The sequence below is a fragment of the Nuphar pumila genome, chromosome 1 (assembly GCF_984573655.1).
Source record: "Nuphar pumila chromosome 1, dmNupPumi1.hap1.1, whole genome shotgun sequence".
In the NCBI taxonomy this organism is placed as follows: Eukaryota; Viridiplantae; Streptophyta; class Magnoliopsida; order Nymphaeales; family Nymphaeaceae; genus Nuphar; species Nuphar pumila.
Genome location: NC_143249.1, coordinates 13,267,867 through 13,288,104, shown reverse-complemented (window position 1 = coordinate 13,288,104; position 20,238 = coordinate 13,267,867). Strand labels below are relative to the sequence as shown.

At 39.1% G+C, this 20,238-nt stretch overlaps 1 protein-coding gene across 6 annotated transcripts; it reads right to left on the bottom strand.

Annotated features, from left to right (window-relative positions):
* Positions 1-3,250: 3,250 nt before the first annotated feature.
* LOC149848017 (uncharacterized) lies at positions 3,251-19,126 on the bottom strand. 6 transcript variants are annotated; one of them, XR_016432541.1, is made up of 4 exons: positions 18,430-19,126; positions 4,808-4,879; positions 4,633-4,717; positions 3,251-3,871 (listed from the first exon to the last, which is right to left on the bottom strand). XR_016432541.1 is itself a non-coding variant. In XM_090010155.1 (3 exons), the coding sequence occupies exons 1-3, from the start codon at positions 19,084-19,086 to the stop codon at positions 4,715-4,717; spliced, it is 732 nt and encodes a 243-aa protein (XP_089866281.1). In that variant the 5' UTR covers positions 19,087-19,126; the 3' UTR covers positions 4,473-4,714. The 6 variants fall into 6 exon arrangements, 3 of the variants coding, with proteins under 3 accessions (XP_089866281.1, XP_089866307.1, XP_089866299.1); XR_016432542.1 differs by having other exon boundaries at positions 3,251-3,806; XR_016432544.1 differs by lacking the exon at positions 3,251-3,871 and adding an exon at positions 4,314-4,453.
* Between the last annotated feature and the right edge of the window lie 1,112 nt (positions 19,127-20,238).

Here is a 20,238-nt window from a genome sequence, read left to right as displayed (position 1 = left end):
CACATATATACACTCATGTCATGTACATATACACCATATACATCATACATACATAATGACACCCAAGCAACAGAAAAAGTAGATGTTAAAACATGTCATTTACACATGAAGCCAACATGCACCATAAAGTTGTCACCTTTCTCTGCTCTGCCTACAATTGGCAAGCAGTAGTTCCATTTGGACAGTCATACTCCTCCTTTGCTTATCTCCTTGGTTTGCCTTGGCCGGACTTTGTTTCCAACCCACCGGTAAACAGCACGGTGCCTTCTACAGCGAAATGAACCAGGATGGTTTGTGGGAGAACATATGCATTCTCCTGAACCCACAGTCTTTTTCTCCCCACTTGATCCAACCTGCACAACAGAACTCCCCACTTCGATTCTCCTCCTCAAAGGAAGCACTAGAGGACCAGGATAACACATGGTTCTCCACAAGAGAGAGAGAGAGAGAGAGAGGGCAAAGCAGCTAAGCAACACCAGGCCACCTAGAATTTATACCAGAATTGGGGGTATCGAGTGACTTATTGTGTTTTCTTTTCTTAAGGGAGGGGTGAGGTGGTGGCCCAAAAAAGATGGTTTTGTTGATACCGCAAAGGGCTGATGAAGGTGGTTCATAGAAAATGAATGGTCAATATACAGAAGATTCGAAGATAAAGGGGTCACGTCACCAAAGATGTTTAAATAGGGATTTGTCTGGGTTGCTGCTTTTTGTGTTTCTCATTTGTTGCTCTCTTCTCCAGATTGAACACTCTGTGTTTCTCTTGTGATCTCAGTAACAGACAAATGGATGATGATCATGTACACCTACTATCCCTTTTCTGTCCGGGCGCCGTGTGGCAGATAAAGCCCACTAAGGCACGTAACCGCTCTTCGTGGTCAAGGCATGAACCAAAGCTGCAAGTTAGACATATGGGTAATTTACATAGAGGCGCGTAACGTATGTTGGGATAAGGCTTCATGACGAGGACGATTATGCGCCAAACTTATGGTGAATTTAAATTTAGCCGTTTCAAGTTTCAGACATTTAAAGAAAACGCTTCACTTTTTAAAATTTTACTTTGTCGATTGCTTGGATTATTGTCACCCATTAAAATTACTTATTTGCTTTTAAATGTAGCATCTTATTTAATTTTTTTCCGATCTATTACTTGGAAAAATTACATCTGGGATCCAAGACCTGATTGTGGTGGCTCAGCCTGTCATACCTAGGCTCGTCATCCCAAAAGGGTAAAGCTCCAATGCTAGGACTCTTAGCATATTATTTAATCTCCCAACCATGTTGCTATGCACCCGATGGTCTGCAGCATATATGTCATGAGACATGCAATTATGATGAGTCCCTCGCACAACCAAACAACAATGCAATGAACAGAACTTTCAATAGGCTTTCTTTAGGGAAAAAACACATCATAAAATTCACCAAGCAGTCTTAACTCCAACTAAATTTGTGATCTTAGGTTGAATGCCTATAAATAACCAAACAGGTTCATTCTACCACTTCTACCCATGCACACATGCAGACATAATTGGGCACAAGAAATTATGTTCCCCAATTTTATTTGATACATTGCTTGAGAACAGATTGGTTCATAGGTCATGATTGGTATGGTCTAGTTTTTATCCCATATGGCTCATATCGAAATAAAGGATTATAAGTGGTTGATAAGATGATGTCGAAGAATGACAAAGACTGATACCCTAGATTGCAATAGTAAGTGTCATTGTAATAAGGAATATTCTAACATGATGGTTTGATCTACTTCACATAGAATAGTAAAAGAACCATGACAATCATATATCAGGCACCTCCATTTGGTTCATGATATTATCAGATTGACAAACATGCATACACAGAAACACATGGAGGTAGGAAGATTATGAATATGTCCTGCAACACAAAATCTTTAGAAAATGTTGAACAATAATGACAACAGAACCTGAAGATCATCATTATATGTCATACATAATTTTTCTTGTGAAACATACAGACAGTAGCAAACAGTAGTTACAGAATAAATTGGAAGAGGAGGAAAAAGGTTTGCCTGGTTTGTAGTGTGTGCAAATATGTCTACTTCGGTGAAAACGTACATCCACGCGTTCCCAATATACCTGTGGGGCCTGTATATTAAAAATAAGAAACTGTATTCTCTTATTGGTAGATGGAGAGTGTGGAAGGCATTATACACACACGCTCTCACACCAAATGCCTTTAATAGTCTCCATCAACCAACTTTTCAAAAAACCGACAAAACCACCTTTTGATTCTCTTATAAACCAATATTTTATTTACCTAAAGAAATAGCTAAAACTGTTATTTTTCAGGAATTAACTAAAGCTAGGTGAACAGAAAGCAACTCTAGGGATCAACTAAGCAAGTTTTTAAAAGGTTAGGCATTTATCTTAAACATTTGAAGCTTAACGTGTTTAAACATAAATTTGTCATATGTTAGGTATCTATATATAGATTATCCTAAATATAATGATAAAAAGGGTTTTGTGCAAAAATGTGGCCAATTGCTACCAATTTTCCTTACACTGTATTACCATATGTTGCCAAGATACGGCTTTGTCAAAATGCGAAAGCCAAAGTATGGCGTTGCCAAAAGGTGGTGCTAGTAATACAACTGATATTTAAAAAATATATATCAGAGTTTAGATTTAACGTTCTCTTTGAACATTAGCATTTGTTAGAGTCTGGACTCTGGACAAAGTGTAGATAGTCAATGAACAATACTTTTGCTGCTTACAGCTTCAGCATGTAGTGATCTGCAACAGTCTTGGTAGCACGAAAAAGGCAAAACATTTCTTGCAGCATTTTTAGCACCCAGATGACATTGTTTTGCAGAAATTGTAAAGCAGGAACTTATGATAAATGATTCCTTTTTTTTATGCTGTATGTAAATGAAGTCAGGACTAAGGGGATGTTTCCAAGGATTTTGAAGTTGTGATTTTCAATCACCAAGATGCCCTCTCTCTCTCTCTCTCTCTCTCTCTCTCTCAGAAAGGGAGCCAGAGTGTCAAGCCCGTGACTCCCTTTCTCTCTCAGTTGGGGAATCGTTTTCTTTCTTGAAGCATTATCTGATACAACCACAAGGGACCGATTTTCTTACGTTGGAAATCACGTGTGAAAATGCTTCCCCTGAGAATCATTCTCTCAAAACTAGAAGGAATGATTCTCTTTTGGAGGGTAAACAAACGCACCCTAAGATACCTTAGATATTTGATTTAACTTGCATGGCAGACCTCAAAGAGAAGAAAAAATTGCAGCGGGCATCTTTTTTTGGACAGAGAAAGCTGGGTTTAGGCAGACCCCTACCAACTACAACCATACCATTTGGGGTTCGAACTTGCAACGTCCCAACACAAGGTGACGTGCACTACTTGCTCATGCCAGACAAGCGGGCATCTTCTTTAACACTCAGAAAACTGAAGTAAAACAGTTACAGAATTTAGAGTTTCTTCCGTCATTCAATAACCATTTTTATATTCCTCATCCTACTTTTACATGCTCAGCAACACAAAACACACGTCCCAATCGAATCTTTAGCACCCATGTTGAAAGCCCCTTGACGATATTTCGCAAAAGAAAACACAGCATGGTTAGGCTTCCTATCATAATCAAGGAAGAACCATTCTCACCCTCAGAGGCTCTGCGCACCTGGCTAGGTGGGTCGGCTTAAGACGTCCAAGCTGAAGGATGTTGCGACTTTGATACTCCAATGTACCACTCTTGCTGCAAGGCTGAAGCAGTTTACACCATCGGGCATAGCAACCATAGTTCAACGCTTCTGATCTGATGGCGAATTACTGTGTAATAAACAAAAAAAGGGAGGAATCGTTCTCTTCAACCGAAAAAACAAAGGGAGCAGTTTCTGCATGAAGTAAAAGGGATTTTGAAAAAGTGTAAATAAAGTGCACATAAGGAAGCCAACCACTATGGTCTACCACAAGAATGGATGATGCTCAACTATAGGGTTGCTGTATCTCCTGTAAATGAACATAAATAACCCACTCTAAGTCGCACCTAACATTTTTATGGATAACAAAAAATAGTGCCCTGACCGCAACTCCGATATAGATCCTTTGCAAGAGCATAAATTCTTATCATGTACATAAGGGAGGTGGCAGGAAAGGCATAAAGTGTCACCAAGTGCCTAAAAGAAAATGGTGGTACCTCCCATCCAGTACAACAGATAAGATTCACCAATTCCACTTTCAATAGCTGTATGGCTTCCAAACAAGAGAAAAGAATCACAGCTTCTTTCATTTGTGGTTTGCAATATCATACATCCAGGTTTAAATTAATTCCACAAGTTTAATTCCATCATTTTTCTTGATAATCCATATAGGAGGCCTTTCATATCTTTGCTTATCTGGAATACTGCACTCACGGTCCTCACTATATCTTGAACGTCCAATTTAGATACGCTTAGCTCCTCAAACCAGATTTATTACTATTATGGAAAAAATCAAATTTTAGCACTTTTTCTTAAATGACAGTCTTCATTAAAAATACTATACAGAATAGTTGGACATTTAAGAATCGTTGGGATGTACAAATACTTATAAATAAGCAGGTAAATGGAGACCTTTTCTGAGCATAAAAATCTGCTCTGTTACAAACGCTGCTTACCTCAGATGCTCATTCCGGGGATCAGAAAACAAGTACCCATTAAGACAGAAAATGCCTTTTGTTGCACCCATAATCTTCTTCGTCACTGGAATAGCAAAACCAATCAATTCTTTTAATAATGAGGCAAAAATTCCCAGACATCTGCTGGCAAAAACCACAATTGAATCTAACTAACCAGCGGATAGCAGTTTTGATTGCTGATAACCTGTGTATTTGTATCCACATATACCTCACAAGAAACTCTTGCCTAACAATATGGATGAAAAGGAAAAGATCAGGTTTCATGTATGATGCATTTAAAGGACCCTACCACTGTCATAACAAAGCAATAAGTAAAGAAATTTTGCATGTTTATGACTTTAAAGGTTCTCGAAATAAATGCAGAGAAATAACTTTAGATAAACAGTAACAAATTACTCCAAAAATACTTGAAAACATGCTACAAGAAATGGGTTTCAGAAGCATGCAATCATAAAAGCAATGTCTACCAACATCCCTAAAATACTTCACTGATACACAATCGTAGAATAGTGATATGAAGGACCAACTATTCACCCAACTAAGAACTGACAAAACGTCCTAAATCTACAAATAAAAATCTTCAGGCCCCGTTTGGCAACACTTCAAAAATTGGTTTTCTGTAAAATTAGTTTGAACGTTAAGTTTAAAAAAACAAAAGCAAATTAAAGACGGACTTTAACATATAAATGAGGAACTGACGTTGGGATGACATGTTTCTCTCTCTTTTTATCTGTCAACATCTTTAACACATGATCACTACTGATCAAATAATCATCATCAGTATCATTAGTAATTGATAAATTATCACCATCATGAATGTGTTCATGTGGAGGACATGGCGTTGGATAGAAATGATTGGAGGAAAAGGATTCATGTGGAAGACCCAAAATGAATTTCTTTTTTGGTTCATATCGCTGACCCCAATTGTTTTGGGATGAAGGCGTAGTTGTTGTTGTTGTTTGTTTGTTGTATGAATGTGTTCATGATCATTATCATTATTAAAACATATCATCATCATGACAATAACCTTTTATATGTTTCTTCATCACCACCTTTAATATGATCTTCATCATCATTGTGATCATTCCTTATATTTCATCACTACAGCAACCACCATCATGATAATGAATTTTAGCCATCATCATCAACATAACCCTACTACCATATTACCACAATCACTGCCACCACCATCCATGATTAACAAAACTACCATCACCACCATTATTTTTGTTTTATTACCATCTTCATCATCACTCTTCTGAGCTTAAGCCTTAAACACAAGAATCATGTCCACCTTCATATCCGCCCAGTCTGGTCAGATAATTGGCTAGAAATAAAACAGGAGATGGTGTCCATGGCAGAAGGAAGAGAAAGAGGTCAGTGCAGGAGAGAAGGACCTTAATAAATGAGGTGTGGAATAAATGGTTATGAAAAAAACGGTTCTCTTGGTTTTTTCAAAAAGTTGTTTTGGGCTTCATAAAACACTTTTCAAAACCCTTTATATACAAAGTTGACATTCAAACACATTCTTACCAGAACAAAGTTTTCAAAACTATCAAAAAAAATGATTTAGGGGCATCATCCAAACAGCCCATTGGTCTTCAATGAAAACATAATTATACAAATAGAAACAACAAAAGATAAAGGAGTTAGCAGAGAAGATGCAAACAGGATCAGAAGATCACAGTCAAGTTGGTGTTGCAAGCTACTGTGGAAAGACATCTCCAGCAGGTTAAGGAAACATTTTCTAAGAGGTGAAAAAACAATAATAAGTGTTTGTTTCAATGGTTTTCATACGAAAGAAGCCCACGTTTTATATGAAATTGGGCATCTTTCTTACTGTGGCCGAAACAAACACCTCAAAAGGAAGCCACCAGTGGGGACCACCAGTGGGGACCACCAGTTTCACACGAAACAGAACATTTCCATCCAATGGCAGTGTTCCGAATGAAAGGTAGTTTCCCACCCATGGGCGTGTAACAGATGCCCCTTAAGGATCCATACATCTAACATGCAAAATACTAAGAAAAAGTTAGACGTCAGCAAGATTAATCAAATAATAATTATGATTATCCAAGTGGAAGCATCTTCAAAACAGTCACCAATATCGTTCTCTGCAACTTCTCAGCAAAGTTTTTCTCCAGAGTGCTTTTCAAAAGGTGGTTTTCTCAGAAAGAAGTTGGGAAAGTATTGGAATTTAAATAAAACTAATAAATTCAAAAAATTAAATAGAAAAAAAAAAAAAACGTTTTACTTTTCTTCTCTCTCTCTCTCTCTCTCATGGAAAGAACAAGCCCTAACAAGGGCCCATGATTTTTTCATCTCAAATTACCATATATGTATTAAAAAATTGACAAGTTTTAACTTTTCAAAAGTTCCCAATATGCCCCTGAGAAACAAACAAGTCCCATCAAGAAGACTAGACCCACGCAATGCTCAATTTGGGGATATTGCTAGATCAACTCCAAATAAACATGGCAATTTATTTTGAATAATAGAAAATAATGCCTTACTATGTTTTAAAATACCTTTGTTCACATTTTTTTACAACAAAAAGATTTTTTAAAAGATCCCAAATCACACAAATTTGATAATTTGATTTAATCTTTGAACCAAATCAAGTGAAGATTTGTGGGTTGGATCGTTTTTTAGAACATTTATGAAGATTTCTCAAATTTTAATCTCTTCAAAAAAATGGTCGTTTTGGGACCGAAAAAGTGAAACATTTGGTGGTACATGTTCTTTTGATATATCTCACGTTACATTGTGCTTTAATCACAACAACACAAGATATACATGTTTTGGAGTGATCTTTTGTCATTTTAATGGCTAATGCTAACATCCTGTTTAAAAAGTGATATTTCAAACTATCGTGAGGATTGGTGACTATGCTTTAAAATGGAAAGGCTTTACAAATCAAAGTTTCGGTCATATCCAACCCATTGACACCCTTAGTGATAGGAACTAGTCTTCAATTGGCGACAATAATTGCACTATTTCCTGCTCAAAAACACACAATGCACATTTAGATAGAATATAGTGTCTAAGACGAGCAATCATATGCGATGGGAGTTTCATTGAGAGCATGTTTGAATGCCAGTAAGAAAAGTTTCTGGGGGGTAACTTTATCATGGAGAAAAAGTCACTGGGGGGATCCAGCCACTTTTTCTCCTCAAAATGCGGGGAGGAAAACCCCCCACCAACACAAAAAGTGGGTGGAGCTTTTTTCCCCATATTTGAATGCATCCATGCAACCCACCACTTTTTGGTGGTTTTCATCCCCAGAGATTTTTTTACTGGCATTCGAACACGCTCTGAAAGAAAAAATAAATCCAAAATTAAAGTGATAAGATTGGGGGTTGTACAATTGTCTAAAATGATTGTGTACAGGCGCAGTTAAGACATAAGAATTTGTTGCTAGGAGATTAATGAGGACGAACCAAAATCATGGTGTAAAAATAGATGTTCCAACTAGAGTCGGTTTTCCCATGACCAAGGGACTACTAAGGTTTTGGAACCAAGTTGGGTACCATACTTGAAAAGTCCAAAGGAGGTATAAAACATGGAGGTGCATCCGAAAGTATAATGATAATGGAGAAGACCTGGTCAATGACGATAATATAGAAAACCTGCTTAAACTCACCCTTCACGTGAGTGCAGGGACTTTATTATGTATTCGGTTATCCAATATACAAGAATTACATAGAGATAATAACATATTACCTTTACACGCTATCAAGGATAATTGTATATCATTTTACACGATAGCAGTCTTCTACATTAGAGGGAACGGTTGTTGAATGTTATCTTGACTTGATGAGTCAATCCTTGATTAGAGGAGATAGTAGCTATATTCAAGGAACTACCAGCTACATTAGAGGAATCGATGATTGTGGTAACGCCAAGTATCAACTTGGAGGATTCTCACCTGAGATTATCGGTTGAGGATTCTCATTTGAGATTATCTGATTGGAAAGGCTTATCTTATCACACCCCTGCAAGCTCAACGGGGGAGCCCGCATGTTGAGCTTGTGACGAAGATTGCTGAAGTGCGCAAACGAGAGCGGTTTAGTGAGTCCATCCGCGAGCGGGTCATGAGAGGAAATAAACTCGACTTGGAGGTGGCCCTTGCGAACGTGATCACGAATAAAATGAAAATCAATCTCAACATGCTTGGTTTGAGCATGAAAAACAAGATTTGCAGCTAGGTAGAGAGCTCTGATATTATCGCACCATAACACAGGAGGTGCGTGGGGAGGAAACCCGAGTTCACATAGAAGAGAATGCAACCAAAGGAGATCGAAGGCAGCACATGCCAGGGATTTGTATTCAGTCTCGATACTGGAACAAGCGACGGTCTTTTGCTTGCGAGACGACCATGAGATTACATTTGGACCAAGAAAAACCACAAAGCCAGCAATAGACTTTCGATCATCAGGGCAGCCAGCCCAGTCTGCGCCTGAGTAGGCACTAAGCTGAAGAGAGGAGGAGGATTGAAGGAGAAGGTCATGATGTAAAGTCTCCTTTAAGTATCGTAATATTCATTTGACAGTCGTCCAGTGAGCATCAGTCGGTTGATGCATATGACGGCAAACCTTGTTGACAGCAAAGACGATGTCGGGACGAGTAAGAGATAAATATTGCAGGTCATCAATAATGCTGCGATAGAGTATAGGATCCTTAAACAGTGGGGAGCTGTCTTTGGAGAGCTTGAAGGAAGAGCTCATAGGGGTGGAGATGGGTTTGGCGTCAGTCATGCGGGCTCGCTGAAGTAAAGTGAGTATATAACCGTTGAGAGAGAGTCACGCCCGCAGAGGAATAGAATACCTCGATGCCAAGAAAATAACTTAGTAGCCTGAGATCCTTAATAGAGAAGGCAAAACCAAGATGCGAAATAAGACGTAAGATTTCGATGAAGGAGTTGCCTTTGATGACGATGTCGTCCACATAAACCAAAACATAAATAATAAGACAGTCTGCTGAAAGATAAAAAAGTGAAGCATCTTATTGAGAAATAATAAAACCATGAGAAACCAAGTAGGAGTTGAAGCGTTGGTACCAGGCCCGCAAAGCCTGGTTGAGACCATAGATAGCACGATCAAGTTTACAAACATAATGAGGAAACTAAGAATGCACGAAGCCAGGCGATTGACTCATGTAAACGTTTTCATCCAAAAATCCATTAAAAAAGGCATTGTTAAAATCCAGTTGATGAATGTGCCACTTAAAGGAGACCGCAATAGAGAGAATCAGGCGAATAGCGGTTGGCTTAACAACAGGACTATAGGTTTCGAAGAAATCAACATCTTCTTCCTTATGAAATCCTTTAGCAACAAGACAGGCCTTATAACGAGCAATAAAGCCATCAGCATGCCTTTTGTTGCGATATACCCACTTAGAGCCTACCACGTTCAATTGCGGTTGTGGGAGAACAAGATGCCAGGTACGATTGTGTAAGAAAACAGCGTATTCATCCTCCATGGAAGAGCACCAGTGTTGATGCTTGATAGCTTGTTTATAGGTGGTTGGCTCAGGCTCAAGGAGATGTGCATTGAAAGCAGTGTAAACAATTGGGTACAAAGATGCAGAAAACGATTTGGGTTTAAGCAAACCCGTCATGGACCAAGTTACCATAGGATAAACGTGGACAATAGGATGGGTAATGGGCTGGACAGGAACGGATGGGACAGGCGCAGGAGAATTGGCCACAGGGTCAGGAGAGGCGGAATTAGCTAAGTTGGAATCGGGTGAACAGGACGCAAGGGAAGAAGAGGGATCAGGCAGGTCAGACACAGGGTTAGAAGCATAGATGATAGAGGGAGATTACCAGAAGAGGGTAAGGGATTGACCAACACCACCACGGGAGAAACGCCCCATTGTGGGAGAGCGAACGCAGAGACAGGAGAGGAAAGACTGGGAGGGGCGAAGTGAGACTCATCAAAAAGCACATAACGAGAGATATAAGTGTGAGAGGTAGAATGATGAAAACAAATGTAGCCCTTATGACGAGGAGGATAACCGAGAAAGATACAAGATTTGGTTTTCGGTTGAAACTTGGATTTGTAGGGGGCAACAAGCGGATAGCATACACAACAAAAAACACAAAGATGATGATATTCAGGAGACTGATTTAGAAGAAGTTCGAAGGGTGTTTTGCGATTGAGTACTTGAGTAGGTAAACGGTTTATGAGGTAGACTGCAATGCGAAAATCATCAGTCCAAAAGGCATAAGATAGGAATGCATGGCTTAAGAGACTGAGACCCATTTCCACAACATGACGGTGTTTCCGCTGAGCCAGTCTGTTTTGTTCAGGCGTGTGAAGACAGGAGAAACAATGAAAAATACCATGCTTTGCAGGTAGGTCTTGAACTCCCTACTTGTGAACTCGCCACCATTGTCAGATTAAAAAGATTTAATGTGAAACCCAACTTGACTTTCAACAATGGATTTGACACCTTTGAAACAATCAAATACTTGAGATTTGGTTGTTAATGGAAATAGCCATGAAAAACGACTAAAATCATCCACGATTAATAGATATAAACGAAATCCTTTGTGTGAGTTAACCAGAGCGGGGCCCCAAACATCAGCATGTAAAAGTTCAAGAGGTTGTGAGCTCTCTAACAGCGAACGGCCAAAAGGAAGTTTTTTAGCTTTTCCAACAAGACAGTGTTCACGAACTGAATTACTTGTATTATTAAAATAAATAACATTATTAGATTTAAGAAAAGAGATGATCTTCTTATTTGTGTGCCTGAGGCGCTAGTGCCAAAGATCAAATGTAGCTGAAGATCCTGCATAGGCTACCATCATCGAGGTTTGACTCACCTTAATTAGGTAGAGTCCCGTGTTGGTTTTCGGTCCTTGAAGAAGAATCATGCATGTCTACCGATCCTTAACAAAAAACTTAAAGGGAGTGAATTCGAAAACACAATCATTATCCTTCGCGAATTGTCCCACAAACAATAATTTTTTTGCAATGTCGGGCATATGAAAAACATTTTTTAAATCAAACTTAGAGCCTTGAGAAGATAAAACCAAATCACCAATATGAAATATATGTAACGTCGTACCGTTCCCGATCATAATGGAATCGTTACCCTAATAGGGAGATTTGTTTGCAAGTTGTTGGTCGTCCATAGTTAGGTGATTGGTAGCACTAGTGTCAGGATACCAATGATCATCAACTGATTGGTGTAATGACATAGCGGAAAAGGCTTTGAGAATATCCCAACAATTTTTCGCAACGTGACCACGCTTGCCATAATCTTGACAAATGATAGGGTCCCATTGATTTTGAGAATTATTGAAGGGTTGATTAAAATTTTCTGGGGGACCCCTGCCCTGACCACGATTTTGATTCCAACGATCCCTATAGAAGCAACGATTGCAACCTCTTCCCCGAGAGACAGTAAAAGCAGTTTGGGAGGATTCTTGATTGTCTACTTGCTTAGGATGAAGCATGACAACTCTCCTTTCTTGATTGATCAGAAGATCGTACAGGTCAGCAAACGAGTGACAAGTAGTTGCAGTGGTGACGGAGGTGACAAAGCTCTCATATTCGATAGGAAGACCATTGAGAGTGATTTGCACCAGATCAATGTCGTCAACAGGACTATTTGACGCAACAAAAGAATCAGCCAAAAATTTGATTTTGTTTAGATAGGTGTCCATGTCCATTCTTTCTTTCTTAATAAAGGTAAGATCCTTCTTCAGGAGCATAATTCTCAATGGCGATTGAGAGCCATGAGACTTCTCTAGCATGACCCAGGCTTCTCGTGCAATCTTGGTTCTCAAGATTTGGCTAAGTACAAACTCAGAGACTGTAGCTTTGATCCAGCCTAAGGCAAGTTGATCGGACTTGCGCCAAATGTAAAACTCGGGGTTTGCCTCTTGTTTTCCGCCTTCTGAGAGGACGAACTCGGGGGTTCAGAAGAAGAGCCATCTAAAAATTTGAGAAGATCTTGACTCATCATGACTGACTCAAGTTGAGACCTCAAGAGAAGGTAGTTTTCTCTGTTCAACTTGATTAATATGAGACTTGCTACGGCATTCCACTGGGTTGCGGCAATGCTGGAAGCTATTAAAGCGCTCAAATGAGCTCGAGGTTCTAATACCATGAAAGTATAATGATAATGGAGAAGATCTGCTCAATGAAGATAATAGAGAAAACCTGCTTAAACTCACCCTTCACTGCAGGACTTTATTATGTATTCGGTTATCCAATATACAAGAAGTACATAGAGATAATAACATATTACCCTTACACACTATCAAGGATAACTGTATATCATTTTACACGATAGCAGACTTCTACATTAGAGGGAACGGTTGTTGAATGTTATCTTGACTTGATGAGTCAATCCTTGATTAGAGGAGATAGTAGCTATATTCAAGGAACTACCAGCTACATTAGAGGAATCGATGATTGTGGTAACGCCAAGTATCAACCTGGAGGATTCTCACCTGAGATTATGGGTTGAGGATTCTCATTTGAGATTATCTGATCGGAAAGGCTTATCTTATCAGCATCATTGGAATCAAATTTCATGGCTTCAAGTGAATGTTAAGTGGCATGCTACACAGGCAGAACATAAAAGCTAGCTTCTAATATCTGTGTGAAATTGAGTAACCTTTTTCAAGTCAAATTTAATTACTGGCATAGTTTGGTTCCATGTCTTAAAAAAGAAAACCTCATCCATTACAAACTATAACCTTGTACTATAAGATTTATGGTTGGTCAAGCATTGTTCAACAACATTAAAATTCCTAACGAAGAGAAAAACATGTAATATTATCTTCTAACCACCTTCCACCAGCATCCACTATTAAAGAAGTTAAAAAGGAAAAAAACTTTACAGTTAGATGATGGTTGCATTTTTGTTGGACTTGCCAAAGCAAGTAGAAACGCAATACTACCACTGTATAACCGAAAAAAACAGCAGGATCATCTAGAAATAATGTAAATTTGCAGGTAGAAGTCCAATGGAACTGCCAACTTCCTAAAACTAACTTTCCACTTGACTATAAATGATTGGTTCTGTGCTAAAAACTGCACAAGTACCACAATCTCCTGCAGTAAAAAATTATTGATTTTGTGTACAAAACTGCAAAAGTATCACAATCTCCTGTACTGCAGCTTGCACTACTGACAATCTAACTTTTATTTGTCTCATATCGAACCAGAAAGTGTCATGCGTCCAAATTGTGACGCAAAAATCTTAAAACATTCTATCATTACAGAAGGGGCCCAGTTTGGATCATTCTGACAGCCAGCTAGTCCCACAATTCTCCCTGTAGAACAAGTAGAATCATTCATTCGGAATTAACAGCAAGGAAGAACAAAGTTTGATGACAAGACAATACAATCCATATGGAAAGGTAGTTTGGTCAATGCTTCCTTGTCCAAGGCCTTTCATTTCTTTGTTTATCCATTTGGACTTATGATTAGGAAAGGTTACCCTCCATTTCAAAACTGTACGCTTTCTTCGTTCTCTAAATTTCATGTATCATGCTAGAAATTTAGATGAAAATGAAAAGCCTAGATGAGACAGGGTAACTGACAATTTTACACTGGAGATAAACGAAAGAGAATTTCCATTCAGCTATCAACCTTTAGCCATATTCCCTAAAAACTCCCCACCTTTTGAGAACATACAATTTCCTACCTAAGCTTTTGAAGAAACTGTCTAGAACAACCTATGGTTAACTCTTCAGAGGACAGTAGGTGGGAACCAATGGTTAGATGGTTAATGCAACAAATAGGCAGATAGAAACTTTTCTTACACTTTTATAATTTCTTCAAAAAATTTAAAAAAGGAAAGATTTTTAATGCACCATTAGAAGCTTTGAATAAGAAAGATGTTGGATAGAACAGAAAATATGAAGAAATACAAAAAAAAAAAAAGATCACACCTCCAACAATGACATTCTAATAGATGCATGTTCCACACGACCTTTCTCCTGTTCATCAAAAATCCTTGGGTGCATTTGAATGCACCAATAAATTGACTCTCAGAGACAATTTGAATCAAACTTGGTGGGATCTGCAGGATGTCCCAGCACCGATGCAAACACAGAACTATTTGTCCATGTTTTTTTGCAGGGACCAAGGCTATGTATCCCAGATTTTTTGTGTTCACACAATTAGTCAAAGACTATTTATCTGAGCACTCAATCACCCATTGTGGAGGGCGGGGTTGGCGGGGTCGGATGATGGAGGGAATGGATGGAGACACAAAATAAATGACTGTAAAAAACTAAAAGTAATGGAATGAGAGGAAGATCGTAACATTGCCCTATCCTTGTGAAACCTTCCATCTTCACATGTTCAGAGAGTAGAAATTGATTATTGTAAATGACAAAAAAAAATGCCATCACTCTCCATCTTGTACATTTAGGTTGTGTGATATTGTGGCAATCTATGTCACATGGACACGGTGATATATATATCACATAAATACAAAATAAATTCAAAAAATCAAAATTTATTTTTCAACAAGACAACAATATAAATTAATTTAACGTTTAATAATTAACATTTAACAACCAACTAAACTAGTAACAGCCTAACAACTTTTATTCAAAGAATCAAAATTCAATAACAAGTAATAACTAACAAATTAACATTAAAGAAACAAGTTATAACAAGCTAATGACAATTTCAGATAAATAGATGATAGTTATGTAGTCAAAAGCCCTGACTAGGCACCGACTAGTCCGCCTAGTCGGTCAGGCGTAAGTAAAATGCCTAGGCTTTGCAATTCCTAGGTGGGTAGGCGCCTACTCGGCGACTAAGCTGCCTCCGCGTAGGAATGAGGGCAGTTTAGTCATTTATTATTCTTATATATATTTTGTTATTTTTTGTATATATGTGTGTGTGTGTGTGTGCTACTTTGCTTTTGGGATTTTTTTCTGTGAAACATTGAAAGCATGCACAATTAATTTTAATTTATTATGTTTTTTTATCTGTGTATGCTACTTTTTTTCTGGTGAATTTTTCTATAAAGCCTGAAAGCATGTTTAGTATTATGAATTATGTAATATGTTATTTATATATGTATGCGTTATTGTGATTCTATGAAAGGTTGAAAACATATTTTGTTGTTTATATTGAATATGTTATTAATAATTGAATATATATATATATGTGTGTGTGTGTGTTTGTGTACAATTATATATATATATATATATATGTATATTCTGGTTATGTATATTAATATATTTTGTGAAAGCATGTGTAATTTTGTGCTTGTGTAATGAAAACATCTTATTAGTAAAAGAATTAAACATACTTTTTTATATTTTAATTGGGGTACCAACTAGTCCGACGAGTCCCGCCTAGTCCTTGACTAGTTTTTTTAGGGGTCTACCAACTAGGAACCGCCTAGCGCTTTTGACTACATAGGATAGACAGTAGTAATACCTAATAATTAGCATTTGGCAAACAGAAATATAGAAAAACATTCATAAACATAGTATCAAGTATCCACTATCAAGTTAACAAATAACAAGCTTACCAAAAAGACAAAAAAATACAAAAAATCCAAAAAGGCCATAATCTAATAAATAATAATCTATATTCTGTCTGAAAATAGATAATTTATATTCAATCTAAATATCTAATAGTTTACTAGTCTTAATGGTGCTGAAAATGTCTAAATAATCTATATTCAATCTGAAAATATCCAAATATATATGCTATAGTGAATACAAATTGATAATATAAATTGAATACAAACTGAAAATATATAATAAATACAAAATAAAAATATAAACTAAATATATGTAAATTATAAAACAAAAATATAAACTAAATGTATGAAAATATAAATTGAAAAAGACCCAAAAAAAAAACTGAAAACACCTTATATCAGTTGTTGAGAGATGCTCCAAACTCTTTGTTGTCTGCCAGAGGTCGCTGGAGTGTCGTGAGGTGAACTCCTTCAGTCGTCGGAGGTCGCTGGAGTGTCGAAGGTCCGTCAAAGGTCGCTGGAGTGTCGCGCGCGCGCGCACGAGAGAGAGAGAGGGGGGGGGGGGGGGGGGAGAGACAAGATAAAAAGATAAAGGGAGAAGACGAGATAAAGAGAGAAAGGGGGAAAACGGGATTGGGAAGACGAGACAGAGAGAGGGGGGGAGAAATGAGATAGAGAATCGAGAGGGAAGTCGAGAGAGAGAGAGAGAGACCAGGGAGAGGGTCTAGGGAGAGCAGAGAGAGAGAGGGAGGGGTCATTTTATCTGGTGGGGTGGGACCAAAATGGCTGACCTTTGTCAAACCAAGGTTTTAACACAGACCCGACACAGTGCGGGACCCGATACGTGGCGTACCTGCACTACACCCAATACCCGCCCCCGTGTCGACACGGGTACAGCAACCTGCTAGGTGTGTCTATGTGACATAGGTGGCAATCAAATTCTCAATCTTCAAGTTTCAAGAAATCAAGCCAAAAAAATGTGATTTTTTGCCAGTTGTCTTCTACACGAATTAAAACTGACTAATTTCATGCTGATTTCTTTTGTTTCAACTGTTTCATTTGAGGGATCGACAATGTCCACTCATCAGCATGTTACCCACCTTTTTGCCCCAACTCTATGTTCATCGAGTTCCTAGTCAAGAATATACCAGAGTTACCAAAAGCACCCTTGGGAGTGGGGAAGCACGCTTCCCCGAAGCGCGTTTCCGAAGCGCGAAACGTGCTGGGAAGCGCACCAAAAAATGGGAAGCGTGCTTCCCCCCTTTTTTCATTTTTTTTTGTATTTTTTTTTCTCTTTTTTCGCTTTCCCCTCGCTTCCTAGGTCGCTTCTGAGATGATTCCTGGTTCGCTTCTAAGTCATCTTGTGCTTCCCGCTTCGTAAAATTTTGAAAGTGTCTCGCTTTCACTTCCTGTATCGCTTCCTCAACTGGCAACTCTGGAATATACCCCAAATTTCATTGGATTTGGGTGACAATCTACTGATTCTCATGTTCTCAAGCTTGGCCATATTCTCATGCTTCTTTCATCAATCTCATTTGCAACACAAAACATCTTCAAGCTACAACATCAAGCCATTTTTTTAGTAAGAAGTCATATGATGATCCATAAATTAACATGGAAGCAGAAGAATCACTTTAGTGACAGCATGCATGGATGATGATTTAGATGCCTCACACCATAAGCATCCTACAAAATTTCACATCTATAGAACAGTATGAAGCGGAGCTTGTAGCCAATAAGTGTAGACTATGAACATACAACTATGATCCAAACATTGACGCTCTAAATCAATTCTACAGAAATCCCCAGGAGGATTTTATATGATATCCCCAGATACTACAAAATGCTGTAAATAAAGACTAACTGCTTCGTAAATCCCAATATGAATCTAAACAAGTTTGTGTGAATCACAAATTACCACACTGATTGCTTTGATTTCTTGTGCATTTCTTCTATAAGATTGATCAATTTATGTTCGTTACTAGAATTCCTGGCACGAGTGTTCTTGCTCCTTCATGTTCATCCACCGATTATCGTAGAAGATGATCATTTGAATCAAACAGAAGCACTATCAATGATTTTCAAAATAGAATGATATACACTCAATTCATACTTTTCTTGTCTTCCACTTTTCGTATATGAAATTTCTCATCCAGAAAAGAAAAATGGAAAAGAAAAGATTGGATAAAACAATAATCTATATCAATAATAGCACAAAATTAAAAAAAAATACCACATTTATCGGCAAATTAAAAAGGCAGAAACCGGACCCAATGAATTAAGAAAGGAGAAGTCCCTCACCTTGAGCGGAACCTCAAAGAAGAGGAGGCGGAGGTCTCCTTCGAAATCCGTGAAGGAATCGAAGGGGATCAATCCCCGCGATAGGTCTTCGAGCAGATAGATCACGTCATGGAACACCTCAATCCCGTTGAGATACAGCGTCGCGTTGATGTAAGAGACTCCCCTCGCCCGGACGTGCCCGCCCTCCGACCTCACGATCCCTAGTTCCCTCCCACGGTAACCCATCGAGACTGCGACCGAGCTGTAATCGACGCCGAAGAAATCGCGATTGGAAATCCTGACGGTGAGGTTCATCGAGATATCGATGAAGACCGAAGGGAAGCCGGAGACGGAGAGGGGAGTGGGGTTCTTGGTGGAGATTCGGATACGGTTCAGGTAGAGGCGGACGACCTCGAGCCTCGGATCGGATGGCCAAAGGAAGAAGACGGTAGCGGAGAGGAGGAAAATTAGGGTTAGCGATGTCAAGATGATGGAGGAGCGCCTGGTTGATATCCGATAGGGAAGGAGGAGCGGAGGCGGAGGGAGAAGGAGGTAGTAGACGGGTTGCTCCACCGACGGATGAGGCGGTGGCGGAACGGGGCAGTAGTCCGTTGATCTTTGCGGGAAAGACGGTTTCTCGGCGCCTCCTCCACCGCCTCCCGGGCGATTTCCGGCCATTTTCCCGGTGATGAGATGCTTTGACAGAGGGAGACGCGCTCCCTTCTTTATTCTTTCAGGTAGTTATCATTTAAAATTAGTTTTAATTGCTAGTTTTTTTTTTATTAAAGGCAAGCTGGGGTTAGGCGGACCCCTACCAGAACAACAGTCGCCCACATGTGGCAGAAGGATTCGATCCTGGGACACAGGATCCTGCTTAACACATGGGTACCGCCTCGGTAGTTTTAATTGCGAGTTGCTGATATGTCACATGGATACTTCAATTTATACCTGTCATACCTAGGGGTTCCAACGGGTCGGGTTTGGTTCAGACACCACATTTTCGAGAATGGTATCCGGACCAGACCCAGGTATAGTCGGGTCCACTATAAAAAAAACCTCATGCGGATCTGATAAGAACTATATGAACCAAACCCAAACCATACCCGGTAAAGCCATATTTTTTATCATTTTTACATTGAAAAAATGCAGGTCATAATCGGAACTCCGGTGGGATCCGAGTCTGGTATAAAATTTCATAAACTATACCCGGATCCATGTACTAGTCGGACCTTCAGGTCCGAACCCGAACCCGAGTCTTAATTGAGTCTTCTTATTTATCACCGTACCGAATCCTATAGGATTTGGTTTGGGTCAGGTCCAGGTAAACCAGGCCTGTTGACACCTCTAGTCATACCCCCTTATACATACTAACTAAAAAAAGGAACAAATGTTGTGTCCCGTATCCTTGTGAGCATGGCATGATTTTATTCAATCCATCGTACATAAAAGGAAATTAACACAATCATTCTATAGTAGTGGTGCTTAGGGATGCACAACCTGCCAAGCTGGCCAGAGCTCAACTCGAACCCGGCTTAATTAAGCTCGGCCCAAACCGTAAATGAGCCAAGCTTGTACAAGCCCTTAGGCTCGGACCAAGCAAACAAGTCAATCCTGATCAACCTACCGAGCTCGATAAAGCTCGGTTTGTGAGTATTTCATACCCGCCTGGAGACCTACCTTCTCAAAACCCTCCCTCTTCTTGAGCCCATCCCTCTTCTCTCCAATCTCTCTCCCTCTTCTTGAGCCCCTCCCTCTTCTTGAACCCTCCCCCTTCTCTCCCATCTCTCTCCTCTTTTTATGCCTCTCTCTCTCTTGCTTAATGACGACGAA